At 47.6% G+C, this 19,746-nt stretch overlaps 1 protein-coding gene across 1 annotated transcript in view; it reads right to left on the bottom strand.

The window, feature by feature from the left end:
* Positions 1-19,746, bottom strand: part of F12 (coagulation factor XII) — a 379,673-nt gene that overhangs the window by 136,487 nt on the left and 223,440 nt on the right. Inside the window, exon 7 of the mRNA XM_069651529.1 lies at positions 4,313-4,417. Coding sequence (XP_069507630.1) covers positions 4,313-4,417 — 105 coding nt within the window. The remainder of the gene's footprint in view (positions 1-4,312; positions 4,418-19,746) is intronic.

Genomic DNA, 19,746 nt, shown 5'->3' with positions numbered 1-19,746 from the left:
CTCTACGACAATCACCAAGTATACCTTATGCAACTGTAGCCAATCTCTGAATGTATTCCCTTGTATGTGTAATTGACCTGTGTTTTACTATGTTAATATATCCTCTATGTAAGTGTCAGAAATTAAGTTCCGGCATCTAGTTGCCTTTGTGCTTTGCGCGCTTTACAAATGTACAAATAAATAAATAAATATTCTACAAGTTGCTACCGGTGATTACTTCAATGTTATTTGTTGGAAAAAATGATGAAGGACCCTACGCCTTTAATAATATCTTCTTCCTCTTCCTATTGGTCTGCTGCTAATGTGACCCTGTCCTCTTCCCCGGGTCACGGAATGTACCACCTCTAGCTGCCCATGCTCTTGCTCAGGGCTTCCCATCATTCTACAGCCGCTTCTCAATCCCTTTCCTTTCTTCTCTTGTCTGCCCTCTTGACAGAGTGGGAGCATTCTGGATGGGGTCAGGAGGGTGTACCATCTGGGCTGCTCCGCTACCCTCTACTACAGACAGATACACATACACACATGCGGGTCATTTTGTTAAAAGTGGCAATTGCGTGCAGGGGACCACAAAAGTCAGCGCTTACATGCCATTGGGTCCCCTTCATGTAATGTTCCACTTTTACAAAACTGAGTGGAAATCAAAAGAGAAAAACACAGGCAAAATCGCGTTTTACTCTTTCATTTAACTCTGTTTGGTAAAAAAGCATAAAAGCTGCCTGCAAGTTATGCTATGCAGACGGCAATGGCAATTAGGCTCGGACTAGAAATGGGCCCAGGGCCGAGCCAGAAACGCAAAATGCTGGTGTGGACCAGTTTTTTTGGTCAAAGTGGGCCACTTTCTTGGTCAATTTGGGCCAGTATGATGAGTTAATTCACTCTGCGGCTAGCAGTTTTAACCAGTGTTGCTGAATATTCTTTAAAATGGCCAATTTGCATCACACTTTATCAAAAAACGAAACCTTGGGTAATATTCAAACAGCGTCACAAAAGAAATGAATAGCCATTTGCAACTGTGGGACACTTTTTCATTGGTTACCGAGACAATTTTATGGCCCAGTCTGACACTGTTGACAATGCCATGTTTTGCAGGTGCTCAATGATTCCATTGGACTCAATTTGTTTTACGCCTGTATAATAATCACACGCCTGCGTAAAGCGAGGAAGTATTTGAAGGAGGAGGAATAAACAGCAGAAATGCTAAATTGTTTCATGTCCCTACTCCTCCTTTAAATGCTATTGATTCCTATGACATTAGCGTGGTGCTCATTTTACAAGAAAATGTAATTTGGCGATGGGGAGCGGTTATGTTAATACTTTAATGTAGGTGGGCCCCGGACCACTACATTTTCATAATTTGCACTGAGGGTGCAAATGTAAAGTGCAAAAGGCAGCGTACAAGCGTTTATGGTGCCTTTTTCCCTTCACATTTGCACTCTGCAGTGCAAAGTGAGTAAACACTGCCAGGCATGCCAGGCAGCTTACTTTTCATTGTGAGCACCGCTTACCATGCTCGGCGCGACAAGCAGCGCTCACAATTACAATTCAACGCTTGTCAGAGAGGCGTTTTAATTTTCATTTGTGAACTAAGTAGTGTTTGCTAATATAATTTAACATTCACCATCATGCAAGCATGTCGGAGAGGGTTTAATTGCAATTGTACATGCTCCTTACCATGTTCGCATAGCTGGCCGTGTGTACAATGGATCCCTGTTATTTATTTATTTATTAACATTGAATAAAGTGCAGAGCAGCCCGAAGGCATTGTGGCGCTGTTACAAGACAACATGCTCAGTTAAATCTAAATTAGGTCTGCCTGCTTTTGGCTGGTGCATAAAGCAGGCGGACCCCATAGGGATCTGAAGCATTTGCGGCAGCGTCTTAATCCATGACGACACGGATGATGGAGCATTTATTTGGCTGAGAGGAAAAGCTGCTTCGGCAATGGAAGTTGCATTCCACACCTCCTCTCGCCATACAAATGATTGAAAATGAGCCGTGGCGTGAATGCAAGGTTTTAAGGCTTTTACGCCATGCACTCACTTTGCGGCTCAGTCCAACATGAGCCCCCCTCGGTTATGCACCTGCTCAATCCAGAAGTAAACACGGCCTGCAAAGCATACCTGCAAGCAGTGTTTACATTTCCACGTGAGAGGGTAAAAGTGAGTTCACCTCAGTTCTTACTCTTTCGCTGTGCACGCCACCTTGTCGATATTTAAATTTGCATGCAGGGGGCACCAGAGCTAAGTGCTAACGTTTGTGGTCGCATGCACGCTATTTACGTTAGGATTATATTTGTTTTACATGGCCTTGCTAGAGTGTATAAAGCATAGACATCTTACTCCTTGCTTGTACGCCTTAATGTTGCTCTACCCCGGTTAACAGACCTCCATGGAGAAACTGAGGAATTCTGCATTTAGAGAATAAAAACGGCAGATAGGTTATTTGGAATTAAAAGGCTGTAAACAGCCTAGTATTATTATATTACAGGGTCACATTTTTGGGCAAACGTGTTCTGTGACTACAACGCCTGCTTTCACGTGCCAGCATAATGGTGGCAATCTAGGAACGAAAAAGCCCCAGCGGCATGCGCTCAGTGGCAGATTTAAGGCAAAGGGACCCGTGGGCAAAAATTACAGAGGGCCCCCAGTGGGTGGGTCCTGGAGGCGGGGCCCCAAAGTGGGCGGAGTTGCGCAAAGATTAACTTTAGGGACACATGATTCATTTTATTTAAGTTGTGATTTTTAAGGCCCGAGCGCAGACATCCAGCCCTGCACTAATATTACAACAAGCAGAATTCAGGTCTGCTTAAATCTGCATTATTTCTTAACTATAATACATTAAACACTTGCTAAAGCACAGGAGCGTGCATTTCTGGAGAGGGGATACGGCGAGAAGTAAAGTGCCCAGTCAGAGCACCCTGGACCGAGCTGCAGTGGACAATTGTGAAGTGATTAACACAGAGTAATAGTGGCCATTGTGCACCGAGCGGCAGGCGTTTAAAGCCCATTAATAGATTAATTGCCTACATTACAGTGCGCTGTGACCATCTGCTGAATTTCGGGTCTGACTGCAACGTGTGTCTCAGAGAGAGACTGGGAAGGGAAGGGGTGGGGCAGGGCACAGGGGCCCGCTCGCCATTTGTCTGTCTGCCGACCGTTAAGTCCACCACTGCATGCATTGCATGCTTATCCTTTAAGGGGGCCTGGCGCACTCCAGTGGTGTCACTGCGCCGGACCGAGCAATTCCATCACGTTGTACATGGCACAGCATTAGTCTGTAATGTCCACTACCATGTTTTCTAATTTTACACTGGAAAAACTGGTGCCCGTTTCCATCCATGTTTCGCTGCGCTGTAGTCATACCTGCCTACATTTGGAAATCAAAATTCCTGAGATGTATGCCCCACCCACAGCCACTTGAGACTCTGCCCATTTGCACATGGCTCCGCCCACACGCCCCAGCCACCTGTCAAAAAGGTAAACTCGGTTGTTGTAGCGGTCATTAAAAACATTTTCTCCGCCTTCATTTTGCTTACTATAGCACTGAAAATCATTCATTCAATGCTAGTAAGCAAAATGAAGGCGGCGCCGCAGCCAAAATAATGCTGCTTTCAATCCAATGACATGGATTGACAGCAGCATTATTACGGTGATCGCATTGAGGCAAAGTGGGCACGAACATTTCCCGACGTTTCCGGGTCACGCCCACTTCTCCACCCAGTGGAGAATATGACGGGACCCGGAAAGACTGACAAAATTCCTGAGATTGCAGGGTCTTTTCCGGAGACCCAGAGAAATGCCTAAAATTCCAGAGTCTCCGGAAAGATTCCGGAGGTTAGGCAGGTATGACTGTAGTCTTGCTCATGTCCCTGTTCAATGAACTAGGTGATCGCAAGCTATACAAATAAAATAAATACACATGGGAAAGGCCCAACCCCGCCACTCCAAAGGGCCCATCACCCGCAAACTCAGCCGGGTCTAGGGGACATGCGTCCAGTCCAAGGGAATTGGTCAGTGTCTTTATAGCACCACATTATGTCTCGCTGTCATCCTCCCTATTTGCTCCCCACAGCCACTTCACAATGTCCCATATCTAACCTGTGTATCCTTCCTCTGGCTACCGCTGCTCTCTCTAATCCTCTGCTCTCTCTTTTCCTCTTTCACCCTGCACCGGTGCATTTCTCTTCTCTCCCTCACTTCCTTCCTCCCTTAGGTCACAGTGCTTGCCTGTTCACCTCCCAGCCCTCGCTCTTCGCCCGGCTCCCCTCCGCCCCCCATTACTCCCTCCCCGCTACACCGCCATCCCCTCTTACCTATGTCGCAGAATTTGCCTGTGTACTTTGCGGGGCAGCTGCAGACTCGGGTTTTCTTTGCTTCCCAGCAGTGTCCTCCGTTCAGACAGGGGTTGACTCCACAAGCTGTTCATAGAAAGAAGTTAGGGGTTAGGTGATGTAAACACACATTGTTCATACAATGTGGAACTATGTAAAACAGAGTGGCGAATTTGCTTTGGATGGGGCACTGGCGATGCCCCGTGAACACATGTGCCAGTCAAATGCATGCCCATAGGGCATTTCATTGTACTGCTCAGGCCCAGGTATCTAAACGGTTGGCAGGAGCAGACAGCGCTGTGAAAGGGGGTTATGGCATGAGTGAATCCATGAGAAGTGTTTCACGGGGTGTGCTTATAGTTTATTTCTGAGTACATACTGAAATCGGACGCACGCAAAGTGCACTGGGTACAGGTTCAGGTCCGGATCAAATTCAAAACAATGGCAATCACCCACAAATGCTTCACTAACATAGCTCCTAAATATCTTACCAAACTGCTTACTCCGAACCAAATCACCAAGCCTACACGCTCCGCTTCAGCCTTCCTTCTCTCTGTTCCGAAATTCAAAAGAACAAAGCTTGGGTGACATAGCTTTCCAGTTGTGTCAGCCAAAGGCTGGATTGCCCTACCTCGAGACATTCGATCCGACCCTTCCCACATTTCATTCCGCAGAAAACTTAAACCCTGGTTCTTCATCTCCAGTGTGTAGCCAGCCTCCTGTGCCTCAATGCTCACAGTATCATCCTTATACAATATGCTTCTGCAAATACATCTGCTTAACCTCATTTGCAAATTACCTATGTGAATAAGATTGCACATGTACATATTACTGATTATGCACCGACGGGAACAATTTGTCTGTAAATATCTTATGTCTGTAAATATACTTCATATGATCTATGCCAAACCTATGTTTTCTATTGTTGCCTGTGGTAACCCCTGCAATGTGTATTACCTGCTCTCCAGCGCCCAGATACCCATGGGTTTGGCGCATGCTACAAATGTCAAATAAATAAATAAATAAATAAATAAATAAAATACTTGTTTTTCGCTTTTTCTGTGTTGGCCATACCTTTGTCGACAATGGCGTGTGAACCCTTGTACATTAAACGTGACAGCCTGGATTGTCTACTCAAAACCCCACATTAGTTGTGCACCTTTACACTCAGATCTTGGTCTCTCCCCTTCAGATAATATATTCCCAAGTGTATCTGCCAAACCTATACAACCATACCGGTACACAGGACCTGGATTTGCCTGACCTTCACCCATGAACAAGACCGGTTTTGCATATGCCTCTCCCGTTACCCCACTAACAATATCCCACTCCTCACTTTTCTTGTGGAGCCATGCTCAGTCAGGCAAACAGAAATGGCAGAACAGTGCTATACAAGACCCCTCTACAGCTCGCATAAATGAGGGAACCCCTCGACCTCCTTCGTTCTCTTAGCATTCCTCTGTGTGTTTCCTGTTAAAGTCTATGGAGATGTTCTTTTTAGTTCCCTGTTTCGTAAAAAATACAGAACAAGAAAGCAGACTGGGTGTCTGTCACTCCATGCATGGATGCAGGTAGACAGATGATTTCCGAGTTGCTGAATTGTCTTCGCCAAATGCGCTTTGCCAAATTTTGTATTTTTTGTGTAAAAATATGCGGAGACCCCCAGCACTCCACTTTACTAACCTCAATCACATATATATTGTAACCCCACTTACCATCTGCAAAAAGAGTTTGGTAAAAATGAATTAGGCGAAAGTGGACTAGACGGATTCTGGTTGCCAACTGCGCGGCAGACCTCCAGAAAAAGTAGTCGTAGAGTTGCAATATACTTGTCCTTTAGCGACACTCCCAGCTAGCTATTGTTTAAACCTGCTACCTTACCGGAAAACCACTGCTTGTGTCCCAAGCAGCGCAGGCATGTGGTATTTGAGCAGTCCAGCATGCAGCCGCATTGGTTCCTGTGGCCAAGCAGCAGAGAACAACCTTACTCCTGGTGACGCAGCATGTTCAGGGGGTGCCCCGGTCCACTGTAGGGCTTCTCAATTAGAGATTGGAACACTTTGTTAGATTTTATATATTTTTTAAAGAAAAAAGGTTATAAAAACACCAGATTTTGGTGTGAGCATACCTTTATTAGGCTAACTCACTATTTTTGTCTGCTAGCTTTCAAGACCACGCCGGCCTCTTCCTCAGGTTTGATGTCTGAGGAAGAGACCTGTGTGCTCTTGAAAGCCAGCAGAGTTAGCATCTCAATGACAGCAAGGTCAATGTAGCCCAGGCCATTGTGCCTGTGTGTCGGCCACACAGTCTATTTCCCCCAGAAAAGAAACTCCCTCCACCCCCACTGCCTTCATCTGCCCCCTTGCCTCCTGTCTTCACCACACTACCTCGGCCCTTCCCCTTCACTGCCTTTTTGTCATGCTTTCCTAGTGCCTCTATCCTACCCCACCTGCCTAAATCATGCCTCTCCCTGCTGACACCCCAACTGCTTCTGCCCCACTACCTTTCATGCCGTCTGGGCCCTTGCCTTTGTATTGGGTATTGCCTCCCCCCATGGTGACATGCCCCCTGTACCTGCCCAGCTACTCTGCTGTCTTTGCTCTGTCTACCCGGTTCCTAGTGATTGCATCGACTGTCAAAGAATCGACAAACCATACCATTGACACCAAAGCATCTAAAAAAAAAAACCTCAAATGCATTTAAAACATTTTTTTTATGTTAGGGTTCCCTCCTAAACCCCTCTTTTTAATGGTTTAAAACACATTGGGCCTCATTACGAGTCCGGCAGTAACCAAGCCGGTAGAACCGGCAGGTTACCGCCAGACTCGTATTACCATTCCGCCTCCGTGATTCCCAGAATCACCGGGGCATTACAACCCTCGTGACCCGGTAATTCCGGAGGCGGAATTCGGTAAATCCCCATTCCCATGGAGTTCCATAGGACTCCATGGGAATGGGGAAGTGGAAACACCGGCACCATGCTGTAATGGTGCTGGTGTTTCCACGTCCGCCTGCAGGCGGGTGGTGTTAAACTCGCCAGGTCAGACCTGGCGGGAGTGACACCTCCCGCCTGCCGAACTCGAGATCAGCCGGTCCGGAAACAACGGTGGTGGCGGGTTTACCGCCACTGTTATTTCCGAACCGGCTGAATCGTAATGAGGCACATTTTTACAAAACTAAACCATTTACCATTGAAAAAAATGCATTCAATGTTTTTTTCCCAATGTTTTTTTCAATGGTATGGTTTGTCGATGCTTTGTTTTAGATGCAATGACCGGATACTGTCTACTCACTGTCTCTAGATTGCCTTCCCCCAGTCAATGTCCACTCGTGCTTCTTTCCTGCCTTCTCTCTGTGCCCCTCTCCCCTTCCTCCCACTGCCTCTCTACCCCGGCAACTGTCCTGCTTCCCTCGCTTACTTTCCTGCCTCCTCAACCCTCTATCTGTCCTGTATCCTCCATCAGTGTCTCTGTCTTGCCTTCACTTCCTTCTCTGTCCTGCCCCTCACTGCCTCTCCTGATGCTCCCAATGCCTCCTTACAGAACAGAATTATTATTAAAAATTGCGGTCTCTTTGCACAAGTATGTTTGGTTGTTTGTATGAATGAGTATGAAAGTGGATGTGAGTAATGGTGTGTGAGATGCGATCACTGGTTTGATATGATATGTATTTTTATAGATATGAAATGTGTTTTTCTATACTCGTTTTTTAATATATATGTCAATGTGGTACATGTGATTTTTTGTAAATGCTTTTTCATGATATTTGACTAATGAATAAAATATATGAACTTCAATATACATACTGTCCTTGTCTAGAATACATGCTCTTTGAGTCGGGCTCCCCCCTTTTTGGAAGGGATTGTGCGGCGTTGTTTCACATATAAATTGGACTATTAATGAATGGAGGGTTTGCACTTATCCATGGATAATTGCAGTTTTGTATGGCCCAATGCCCCTCCTGCAATTCCACACTACTTCCCATAGCTCTCAAACATTTGTGTCGCAGAGGCGGGTGAAATCACCCGATTTTGTTTTTGGCGGGTGAGAAGCCCATTGGAATGAATGGGCGTGCAGGAGGTTTGGCGGGTGAGTCAGCCCTTTACAAGGCGGGTGACACCCGCCAAAAGCGTGTGAGTTGAGAGCTATGACTTCCCCAATACATCCCACTCTACCTGTCCCATACATGCCAACATTCTGTGACCAAAAATCTGTAGGAATCTTAAAGTTTCAAAAATAGTCAGTCGAGGAGGTAATGATAGGAATAGGGCGCGTCAGCAGCCCATTGTCATTGAATGAGCCCGCCGCCGCGGGTGCATTCAATGACAATGAGGCGCCTGCCACGCCTTCTGCCATCACGCCAGCTCGGGGGAGCCCTTGAAAGACTCACCAGAGTTGACGTGGTGGGGGGGCTAATGGCGCCTTTTGTGAAAGGCACTCGCGGCGGAGGGGCGCCTTTAGCCCACCGCAGTGGACGCCTTTTACATCAAAGGCCTGCATGCTGCGCCTTCTCCCGCTACGGCAGCTCGGGGAAGTCCTTGAAAGACTCCCCCGAGCTGGCGTGGTGGGGGGCTAATGGCGCCTTTGACCAAAAGGCACCCGCGGTGGAGGGGCGCTTTTAGCCCACCGCCGTGGGTGCCTTTGACATTAAAAGCCTGCATGCTGCGCCTTCTCCCGCTACGCCAGCTCGGGGGAAGTCCTTGAAAGACTCCCCGAGCTGGCGTGGTGGGGGGCTAATGGCGCCTTTTGCCAAAGGCACCCGCGGGGGAAGGGCGCTTTTAGCCCACCGCCGTGGGTGCCTTTGACATTAACAGCCTGCATGCCGCGCCTTCTCCCGCTACACCAGCTCGGGGAAGTCCTTGAAAGACTCCCCGAGTTGGCGTGGTGGGGGGCTAATGGCGCCTTTTGCCAAAGGCACCCGCGGCGGAAGGGCGCTTTTAGCCCACCGCCGTGGGTGCCTTTGACATTAAAAGCCTGCATGCCGCGCCTTCTCCCGCTACGCCAGCTCGGGGAAGTCCTTGAAAGACTCCCCGAGTTGGCGTGGTGGGGGGCTAATGGCGCCTTTTGCCAAAGGCACCCGCGGCGGAAGGGCGCTTTTAGCCCACCGCCGTGGGTGCCTTTGACATTAAAAGCCTGCATGCCTGGCATTCTCCCGGTACGCCAGCTCGGGGGAGCCCTTGAAAGACTCCCCGAGCTGGTATGGGCAAAAAAAAAAAATGTAAAAAAAAAAAATTTTTTTTTTTTTTTTTTTTTTTTTTTACAAAAAAAAATCGGTATTTGATGTCAAAAAATCGGTAGGCGGTAGGACTGCTTAAAAAGCGGTATCCTACCGCCTAAATCGGTAGGGTTGGCAAGTATGCCTGTCCTGCCTCTCCTTCCTCCATACTTGCTAAGCCCTGCCTCCTCTGCTCCACCCATTCCCCTCCAGGAAAATGAGCAGGCAAAGAACCCCTGTGCAAAATAATACAAGTTCCCCCTCCATAAGCAACTGTATATTTCTAATACTGCCAGCCACTGTGCCCTAATGCCTCAGGCTCGCTCCACAACCATTAGGTAAGCTTCCTACCAAGCAGATTCCCTTGGTTTAGTGTTTTTCCTTCTTCTCCTGGCCGAACTCGCCCTTCCACCTTTCCTATGCTGTCTTACTTTTCTCTCCTTCCTTATTGACACCCACAACGTTCTGACCCTCCTGCCCTCACCTGTCCCCTCTTAGCTTCCCTTTCCTCCATCTTACTGCAGCCTGTGGAGCGTTGCACGTGATCGCCTGATCCCAGGGTACACACTGCGGCTCGCCAGGTCTGGTCACATGACCAGCATCAATGTAGGCGCACGAAGCACGTGACTTAAACAGTTCATGTTAGATACTCAATCTGTCGGGTCATGTCATTTGTCCCTCAGGCGCGAAGCTGCACACGTCACGACCCCCGGCAGAGATCACACACTGCCGACGAAGGTGGGATCCCCAGCTCCCACTCAGGCACCTCACGGGAGCGTTCCCTAGTGCATCAGCATATCCCTTTGGCGGCCGCGTCCCTTGCCGACAGGCAGGAAAGACGCCTCAGAAAAAGGGGCAGGGCCCCAGCAAGAGACCGTTCGGCCCGTCCGCTCTGCTCCACACTGAAACAAACAGTGGATTACACGGTTTAACTGACCCTCTACCACGACAGCCGACGAGAAAGAACATTTCTGTCTGCAGCACATGGGAGTCACAAGAGCAGATCGGCAGAGAGAATCAGGCCCAGCTGACCAAGAGAAGCGCATACACATGCAGGAAGGTACGTGGAAAGCCCCTGAAAGTGAAGAGCACGCATAAGCTCTGAAAGAGGCCCAGGCACTGCATTCACATAAACAAGCCCAATATCGGAAAGGAAATAGAAGGGGAAAAGAGTTAGTGGCATTCCGACCAGGCATCAGCCTTTATGACACAAAGGGGAACAGACCCCATAAAGGCAAAGAAGAGCCCTCAAAATCACCTCAGGTGACTAATAAGGGGTGGGTTGTCGCAATCTTCCCACCAGCAGCATGTCCAATCCGACACAAGCTCTCAAGATCCTGCGCCAGCACCCGCGCCCACGACACAAGGGAGCAATGCATTCTCACTGCCATCTCCACTCCCGTTTGATACCACTGACACTACCATTCTTGGGCCAAGATGGAACAGATGGATGATGGAATTTGATGCGTATCTGGATGCTGTTGGTCCCCAAGGCAACAGTATCTGAATGCTGTTGGACCCCAAGTGACTCATTGTCACTGCAGGCACAGAGGTACGGGATATCATTTTTTAATTACCAGAGGATGTCGAATACAAATATCAGGACCTAAAACAAATACTGAATGAACATTTTGCAACTTATAGGAATGTAGACTACAAGAGACATGTGTTCCACAACACAATGTAACTCCTAGGTGAGAGCATGGACAAATTCGTCACATGCCTGAAGTCAAAAGTAAAGCACTGCAAATTTTATCTACATAACAACGATGAGGCCATCAAGTCGTAGGGTGTGAATCCGTGCACGTGAAGAGAAAATGACTACACGCACCCCACTCGTTGGCTGAAATCCTCACACTAACAACTTCAGCATTAGATATACAGATATCCAATGTGAGCAAAATGCACATCTCCGCTGCACCCAACATAAAGGAGGAGGTCGTAAACAAGCTGGTCAGGCGTCAACACACATCCCAGAAGAACAGATCGGAGTAAAGACAATGTTTTTTGTGTGGCTATGAGCTGAAGGGTTGTGTCCGACTATTGGCCAAGTTTGCCCAGCTTGCAGGGTTGAAGACCATTTCCGGGTGATGTGCAGAAATCCCAAGTTCTCCAGACCAAGCCTGTCAGATCAGAAACAGCACTGCTATAAGTCCCCCGCCCCCTCTCGCCAACACAGGGAAGAGAGACCAAGATTCTCAAAGTGAAGATACCACAAGGAGAGGCGTCACACTCGACAAAAGAACTGTCCACCACCGCAGAGCCGTCGTAAATGCAAAAGGTGGATTCATCACCTGCCCACCAACATGCCATCCACGAGTGAGTCTGAAGCCTAGTCCAGCACAGAAAGGAGAAAGAGGGGCTACCTCTATGCGCTTAGCAACCCGACCGCCTCAGAACACAGCCCCCACTATCGCTATCGATCCAGGGAAAAGATTTAGATTTTCTTGGAGATTCAGGGCCAATGCAAGGCGTGAGTGCTGTAAGGAACTCATTGTGGCACAGTAAAGACAGACACAAGTAATCACAGTTCAAGGATGTTTTTTAAACTGTATAAATGGGTGAGAAAAACACCAAATCTAAGATGGGAGCATGCTACAACCATCAAATAATAGTAAGGCAGTCCTAGTGGCGTCTTGTCAAATAAAAAGGGCCTATACTAAAAAAAACTATTGCCATTCCTTACCGCTAAGTTACAAAATAGTGTCGGATAATGTTCACCAGAAAAGAAAGAAGTGTTCTCAAATGATAAGTCAGGAAGGTATAGCTGGGGGTCTCCCTTCCCCACGTTTTTAGCATGGGCAAGGCAGGACTTCTGAGCACAATACGCAACTGGACTTTTTCGGCATTTTTTTGCAGCTCTTTTCAGCGATATCAGGAACTTCGGTGGCCAAGTCTCATTCATACAAAGTCTCTTGCCTCCGAGCTCCTGAGGTGTCAAAAATAACAAAACAAAAGTTCCTTTTGTAATCTTTTACGTTGGGTGATGACTCTTCACCCCTGGATCCCCCTCAACCAGGCTCCGATCCTTCTTGAATGTTGGCCTCCCTCTGTCAGGTTCACTATGGCCTTTTACTCAAAACATTTTCATCTGTAGTTTTCACGAGTCTCAATGTCTTTTTAAACAACCTTTCACTGTGTACATCCCTCAGCCGGGTTCACTCTTTTCAACACAATGTTCACAGGGTTATTATGCTTCACCCCAACTTGCAGACATCCCAAAGTCGGGTTCACGTTTGCCAGATACACAGTTCACTTTGCTTTATCACAAATGCGGGCTTCACTTCCTTTGGCATCCCTCCATCGGGTTCACATAGCATTCTAACACAGTTTATGATTCTATCATCTCATCAGAAAAGCGGATTTCCGTTATCCTAGCTTTCTCTCGGCACCCCTCCCAGGTTTACACTTGCCTCAGTTCTCAATTTCACAATCTTCTAGGTTCACTCTTGTCAACACAATGTTTATGGGGTTATTATGCTTCACCCTTACTTGCAGGCATCCCTCAGCCGGGTTCACATTTCCCAGATATTCTCAAGAACAGTGTTTTTTTCTTCCTCACTCTCACCTGATGATGATGTGGTGTGGTCAGATTCCGATGGCTCAGCTGCAGGGTCAGATTTCTTGCTTTGGGTGGAGCCCTTCTTCTCGAAGAGCTAGGGTCTGTTCCAGGAGGCAGATACTATGTCCTGAGTATGTCAAACAGAAGGACAGAACGGTGTAACCTTTGGCAAAAGCCCATGCAAGGGAAAAAGCCTCCAGCAACAAAAACCCCTGTAGATGTTTGGACTGCAGCGTTATCAATAGTGTGGAATTGAGAAGAGGTCTCCCCAGAGCAGGATGTTAACAGGATAAATCCACAGAGGCAGTGGGAAGGTGAGCGCTGCCAACAAAGTAAGGCAAAAGGGGGTCTGAAGAAGGCACACAGAGAGGGCAGCATTGGCAGTTCCAGGAAAGAAGGAGCAACAGAGCTGACAAAGGCATGCAGGAGCAAGGTAAGCAGGAAAACGGGAGGAGGATAAGCACTGATGGAATTACAGGAGTGGAAGGCAAAGGAGGAAGGATTGCACAAGCGTCTTACCCATAGGGAAACAAACCAGAGTTGCAATGCACTGGTTGGAAGGAGACGGTCAAATAAGTAGAACGGAGAGCGGCCATATTGGAAAGGAACAAGACCGCAACCCATGTAACAGCAACCAGGCATGAAGGGACGTTCTAATGGCGGTGCGCCCATCTATCCCAGAGCTCCCAGAAGGGGGAGATCGTAACAGATACACAGTTCACTTTGTTTTATCACAAATGCAGGATTCACTTACCTTTGCTTTTCCTTTGGCATCCCTGTGTCGGGTTCACATAGCCATTCTAACACAGTTCATGATTCTATCATCCCATAAGAAAAGCGGGGCTCCCTTCGCCTAGCTTTCTTTCGACATCCCTCCATCAGGATCACACTTGCCTCAGTTCGTAATTTTAAAAACTTAGCAGAAAGCAGGGGGCCCTTCTCCTAGCTTTCTCTTGGCATACCTCTGTCGGGTTCACAATTGCCTCAGTTCACTAGACCCCTTAGGTTCTTTACCTACTTAAGTCCGAGTCTCAGCCCCCAGTCAGGCTCTATTCACACAATGTTCTCGGGGTTGTTACTGGTCAACCTAATTCGCAGGCATCCCTCAGTCAGGATCACATTTGCCCCCAGTAACCAACGTTCACTTTGTTTCCTCAGCCTGTTAAAGACGTTTGATTGTACAAGGGCTTTTCACTCAACCCTTATAGGACCACATTGACCTCTTTCGTCAGGCTCTCCTAGGCCCTCTGGTATTAGTAGTTTCAACGAAAAGGGACCAGCCAGAATGTTTCGAATGAGCGCCCGCATGGCACCAGACCACTCTGTAGCTGGTCTTAACTTGGTGCTTTAAAAGTTCAGTAACACACACGTTCTTTAAATTCATATTATGTTGCCGTTTACAAACTTCGCTCAACACAGTTCGGTTTACTGTTGGTTCTCCCTCTGACTCACCAGCTGTGAGGATCCGCTTGGCATTTCTTGTCTCTGGAGTCAAGGACAGTACCACGGTAGAAAGCGTCTCTCCCCGTATTGGTTATCAGTGTAGGAGGGCCCCATGCACTGTTGACATCTGTGACACTACATGCTAGCTGTAGTTCCTGGCCTTATGATTCCTTTCATGGAGGCTTCCCAGGTCTGGGTCGAAAAGGGCAAGGGCACTACCCTCCTTGTCGTCCTTTCGGTTCCTGCCACATTTGTCCTCCTGCCATCCTGGAATAGCTGTCTCATCTCCTTGTGTGGTTTGCCTTGCTCAAAGTGTGCTCACGTGCTCTTCCTTTTATCACTGTGGGGAAGGGAAAGGGCCATCAGGTGTGTGTAGTTATTGTCAATTGCCTGACTCTGCCTGACCCTTGTGTTGGGACATGTCCGGTAAACAGCTCTGGTGTCAGTCCGTCTTCTTTCACGGTGTAAGAAAGTGTTTGTGTTGGAAAAGGGGCAAGTTAGAGCTTCTAAATATCCTACGGGGTAAGATGGGGAAAGGTGTTATAAGGAAGGAAGGGGGTATCGCATCTCACCCGTCGGTGTCCCACTTCCACTCCCCGAAGACCCCTCATCCAGGTGATCCTCCTGCACTGGTCCATCCCCAGGAACTGGATCCAATAGCGATGGCCGTGTCCGGACCACCTGACCTCCTGGATGACAGATTCCCGAGGACTAGTAAGTGAGACACCTTCAGGTTTCTCACAGTGTGAATACCGGAAACGCAACCAGACTACGAAAGTATGGGTCGCAATTTACGCATATGGAGCAAAGGAGCCCCTTCCATGCCTCAACCTTGTGCAGACACAAGGGCAATCAGGACCGCATACTAATACACGTCCTTGCTACAGAAGTAACCAGTGGGTGCACATAAAGTTTTAATCAGCTGTACAAATGGGACTCATTCACATACTATATCAAGTGATGGCGGACAAATGCATATCAACTACTATGCTGAAGACGCAGGAAGACCCTACATTCTGAACCAGGGTATTACCATAACAATGTATACTGAAGAATTATCCAGAGGACTCTATTCAAGTATTGCATATCAAAAATATTTATTTCACTTGATACACGATTTGAAAAATGACAATCATTTATAAATCACTATAATTGCAATTTGCTTGATCACATCTCCAACAAATTTCAGTTTCCGATCGGTTTCGACGTGTTGGAATTGTTTAATCCACGTCTTCATCAGGGAATCTAAATTGTATATTAATTGTCCAGCCACCGGTTCCATGGACAAGAGAAACTATGCCTGCTGTATATTGTCTGCAATCATGAATCTAAAACTCATGAGTAAAGAGGTGACATATCTTGCTCAAAATTAATGGTGCTGCAACAAGTGTTCTCATAACTGCTACATGGGGCAACTGTACATGCCTGGACTGATGCTCATAAGCAGAGTATATATTCCACATTCACTGCGTTGTAGCAAAATCGTGTGTAAATTGCAAGTGCATTCGGAAAACAAGAGTCCTCCGTCCTGGCAGCTTCAATGCCAAATACATTTCATCTGCTGCCATAATAGCTGGGAGATTTCCTGGAATCTTCAAGGGAATTGGAAAGCTAAAAGGACGAAAGATCCAACTAGACATAGACAAGTCAGTCTAACCAATTGCGCAACACTTCGGAGGGATTCCTTTTAACATCCAATACCTGGTGGAGAAAGAACTTCTCGGCCTCGTAGAAACCGACATCATTGAACCAACCTCGGGCCCAATGCCCCGGGTGTCCCCAGTTGTACCGGTGACCAAGAAGGGACCAGAAGGACAAATAAGGTTGTACGTAGACATGCTGGCACCCATCCAGGTCATACACAGAGAACACCATCAATCTCCACGCATCACGGACATGATGCATCTACGCAACGGAGCAAACATTTTCTCCCATCTGGACCTGAATAAGGGCTATCACCAGATAGAACTCAGCAAGGAATCGCGATACATCACAACTTTCACCACCCGCCTCGGATTTTTCCGCTACCAACGTCTACGTTTTGGTATATCTTCAACGGAAGAGATATTCCAAGAAGATATCCGTAAGATCATCTGTCATATACCGCACTGTATCAACTACAGCGATGATATTCAGATTTTTGGTCACTCACAAGAGGCCCATGATGCAACACTGCTGAAAGTTTGTGCAGCCCTCAACAATGCAAACCTAACATTGAATAAGGACAAGTGAGCCTTCAACAAGACTACACTGAAATATTTCGGTCACATATTCTCAGAAAAGGGTATTCAAGCAGATCCAGACAAGACCAGAGCACTAATAGAAGCCCCTAGCCCAACGAACATTGCACAGGTGAGGTTGTTCCTAGGCCTGGCAAGCTCCCTGTATTTGCTATTTGCCAGAATTCACCTCCACATGCACCCATTTACAGTCCTGGACAAAACAAGATCAACCATTTTGAGTGGGTTACGGCACAGCAGAAGGCCTTTAAGAGGATTAGAAAGAACATAGCGGCGGCCATTTACATGTCGTATTTTGATCCCAACATGCACACAGAGGTGACAGTGGACGCGAGACCCATCGGTCTCGGTGTAATTCTCGCTCAACACCCGGGCTGTGCACATGCACAGAGGAGGATTGTATCCTATGCCAAAAAGAGCCTCTCGGAGGCGGAACAATACTTTGAAACAGTGTTTCTTATTGTATAAGCGCCTAACAAGCAAACAATAAAAGAAATAAATAAATACTCACAGGCAGAGAAGGAGGTCCTGGCGGTTGTTTGGGCGTGCAAAAACTCCAGCTATTTTTGTATGGCAAACCGTTTGACATCATCACGGACCACCAGGCTCTCGTCATCTATGGAAAACCAACGGCTCAGATGCCACCAAGGATAGCAAGATGGGGCACTGCTTCCAAGAATACAAATTCGTCATCACGCACAAACCTGGAAAAGGTGAGAACCCGGCTGTTTTTCTTTCACAGCATCCATTAGACAGACCATAAGCGGTGAACAACAGGGCGGACGGTTACATCAACTACGTCGTCCATCACACGGTGCCCCAAGCCATCGAAATGGCTGAACTTACGAGGGCAACAGCGGAGGATGCAACCTTGGCCCTCGCGACCTTGTGCATCCTAAATGGGCAGCGGAACTCCGCAGAGGCATCGGGAGGGAGCAATTAAGTGCTTGACGGGGCACTCCTCAAAGCACTTGCGTTCCTACTATAAATTCTGGACAAAGCAGCTTATCTGCAAGTCCAAGAATTCATCGAGAACAACCACCTCCTCGGTCTACACCAATCTGGCTTCCGTCCGAGACATGGCACGGAAACTGCCTTGCTTGATCTAAAAAACCAAATGGACGATCTCAGAGACGTCGGCAAACCCGCGCTCCTTCTCCTACTGGACCTCTCCGCTGCCTTCGATCTGGTGGATCATCAGACCCTATGTCACCACCTCTCCACCGCAGCTAATTTCTCTCCAAGCTCCTGTACCTGGATAACCTCCTTTCTACAGGATAGAGTCATGAAGGTTTTTTCTGACTCTTCATGTGCTGACCCTAGTCACATCAAATGCGGCGTACCACAGGGATCCTGTATTGCCCCCACATTATACAATCTCTTTACTAGGCCACTCTTCTTAATTCTGGATGCCTTAGGCATCTCTTACACTAACTACGCGGATGATACTCAGTTATTAATACCACTCTCAGGTGACTACCAGTCTGACCTTAACACCCTCAATGCCATCTACACTACTATCCAATCATGGATGGCAGAGAACTGGCTCTGTCTCAATAGTGAGAAGACAGAACTTCTACTAATTGGATCCTCAGGCACCCTAGGAAAACTGGACGAGCAATGCTTATCCTTCATTATCGACAACATCCCCATTGCAGTCTCCAAAGTTATTAAGACTCTGCGAGTGCACATCGAACCTGACCTATCCATGAACAGGCAAGTTAATGCCGTCGCCTCTGCATCAGCATACGACTTCAAACTGCTCAACACAGCTAGACCCTTCCTCTCCCAAGAAAACTGTCTCACTATTGCCAGGGCGATTATCGGCTCCAGGATCGATTACTGCAATGCACTCTTTGTAGGACCTCTCGCAAAAACCTGGCTAAACTCCAATTAGCTCAAAACAACGCTCTTAGAGCCGCCACAGGCACCTCAAGATGCGACCACATCTCGGAAATCAGGAGGATGGTTCACTGGCTCCCTGTCAGGGAGAGGATTGTGTTTAAAACACTGGCCTTGATGCACAAATGCCTCCATGGGCTGGTGCCACCCTACCTAGCCCACAGAATCATCCCCCACACCACTTCCAGACCATCTAGAACGGCCTACGCCAACAGAATAATTGCACCCATCACACACAAAGTGCGCGCTGGCGGCTCAAGCTTCCCCAACATGGCTGCCACCCACTGGAACACTCTCCCACCAGAACTGCGGCAGATTGACTCTCACGCTGCCTTCAGAAAAGCCATCAAGACTAGGCTCTTTGTCTAAACAGATGCCTAAATAGCCTTAAGCAGATGCACTCATTGTTTGCCTCCCTGGAATGCCAATTGTAACTGTTCACCATGTATTTTATCATTCTGCACCAAGTATTTTTGCGGGGCCGCATTCTTGTAACCCTGAATCATGCCTTCTTACATGTCCTTCATAGCGCCTCAATGCCCGAGGGCTGCAGTGCGCTCTATAAATATAAAAATAAATAAATAAAAATAAAACTTGCAAGGTCAAAGGATGAACTGTCGCTGTCTCCCTCATTGCTTATACTCAAAGGGGATCTGATTATGAAACCGACACCCCTCCACCAACGGGTAATAGAATTAGCACATGAAAACCACAGGGGCATTGTGTCCACAAAACTTATTCTCCGGATCAAGGTGTGGTTCCCCGGCATGGACAAATTAGTCGAGTCAACGTTGAAATCATGTCATATATGCCTCAGTCTGCAACCCCCATCGTTCCCCGAACCACTGCACATGACGTTGCTCCCAGAGGAAGTATGGGAAAAGGTTGCTATTGACTTTTATGTTCCACTGAGATCTGGTGAATACGTACTAGTAGTACTTGACAAGCGCTCAAGATACCCGGAAATAGAACTAGTGCCTTCCACAGCCGCAACAACCATGATCCCGGCACTCGACAGAATATTCTCAGCATACGGGGTGCCCAAAGTGGTCAAG

This window comes from Ambystoma mexicanum, chromosome 3p, assembly GCF_040938575.1.
Source record: "Ambystoma mexicanum isolate Mex_15411 chromosome 3p, UKY_AmexF1_1, whole genome shotgun sequence".
Lineage (NCBI taxonomy): Eukaryota > Metazoa > Chordata > Amphibia > Caudata > Ambystomatidae > Ambystoma > Ambystoma mexicanum.
The sequence above is the reverse complement of the archived record's forward strand: the minus strand, read 5'-3'. Positions and strand labels throughout refer to the sequence as shown.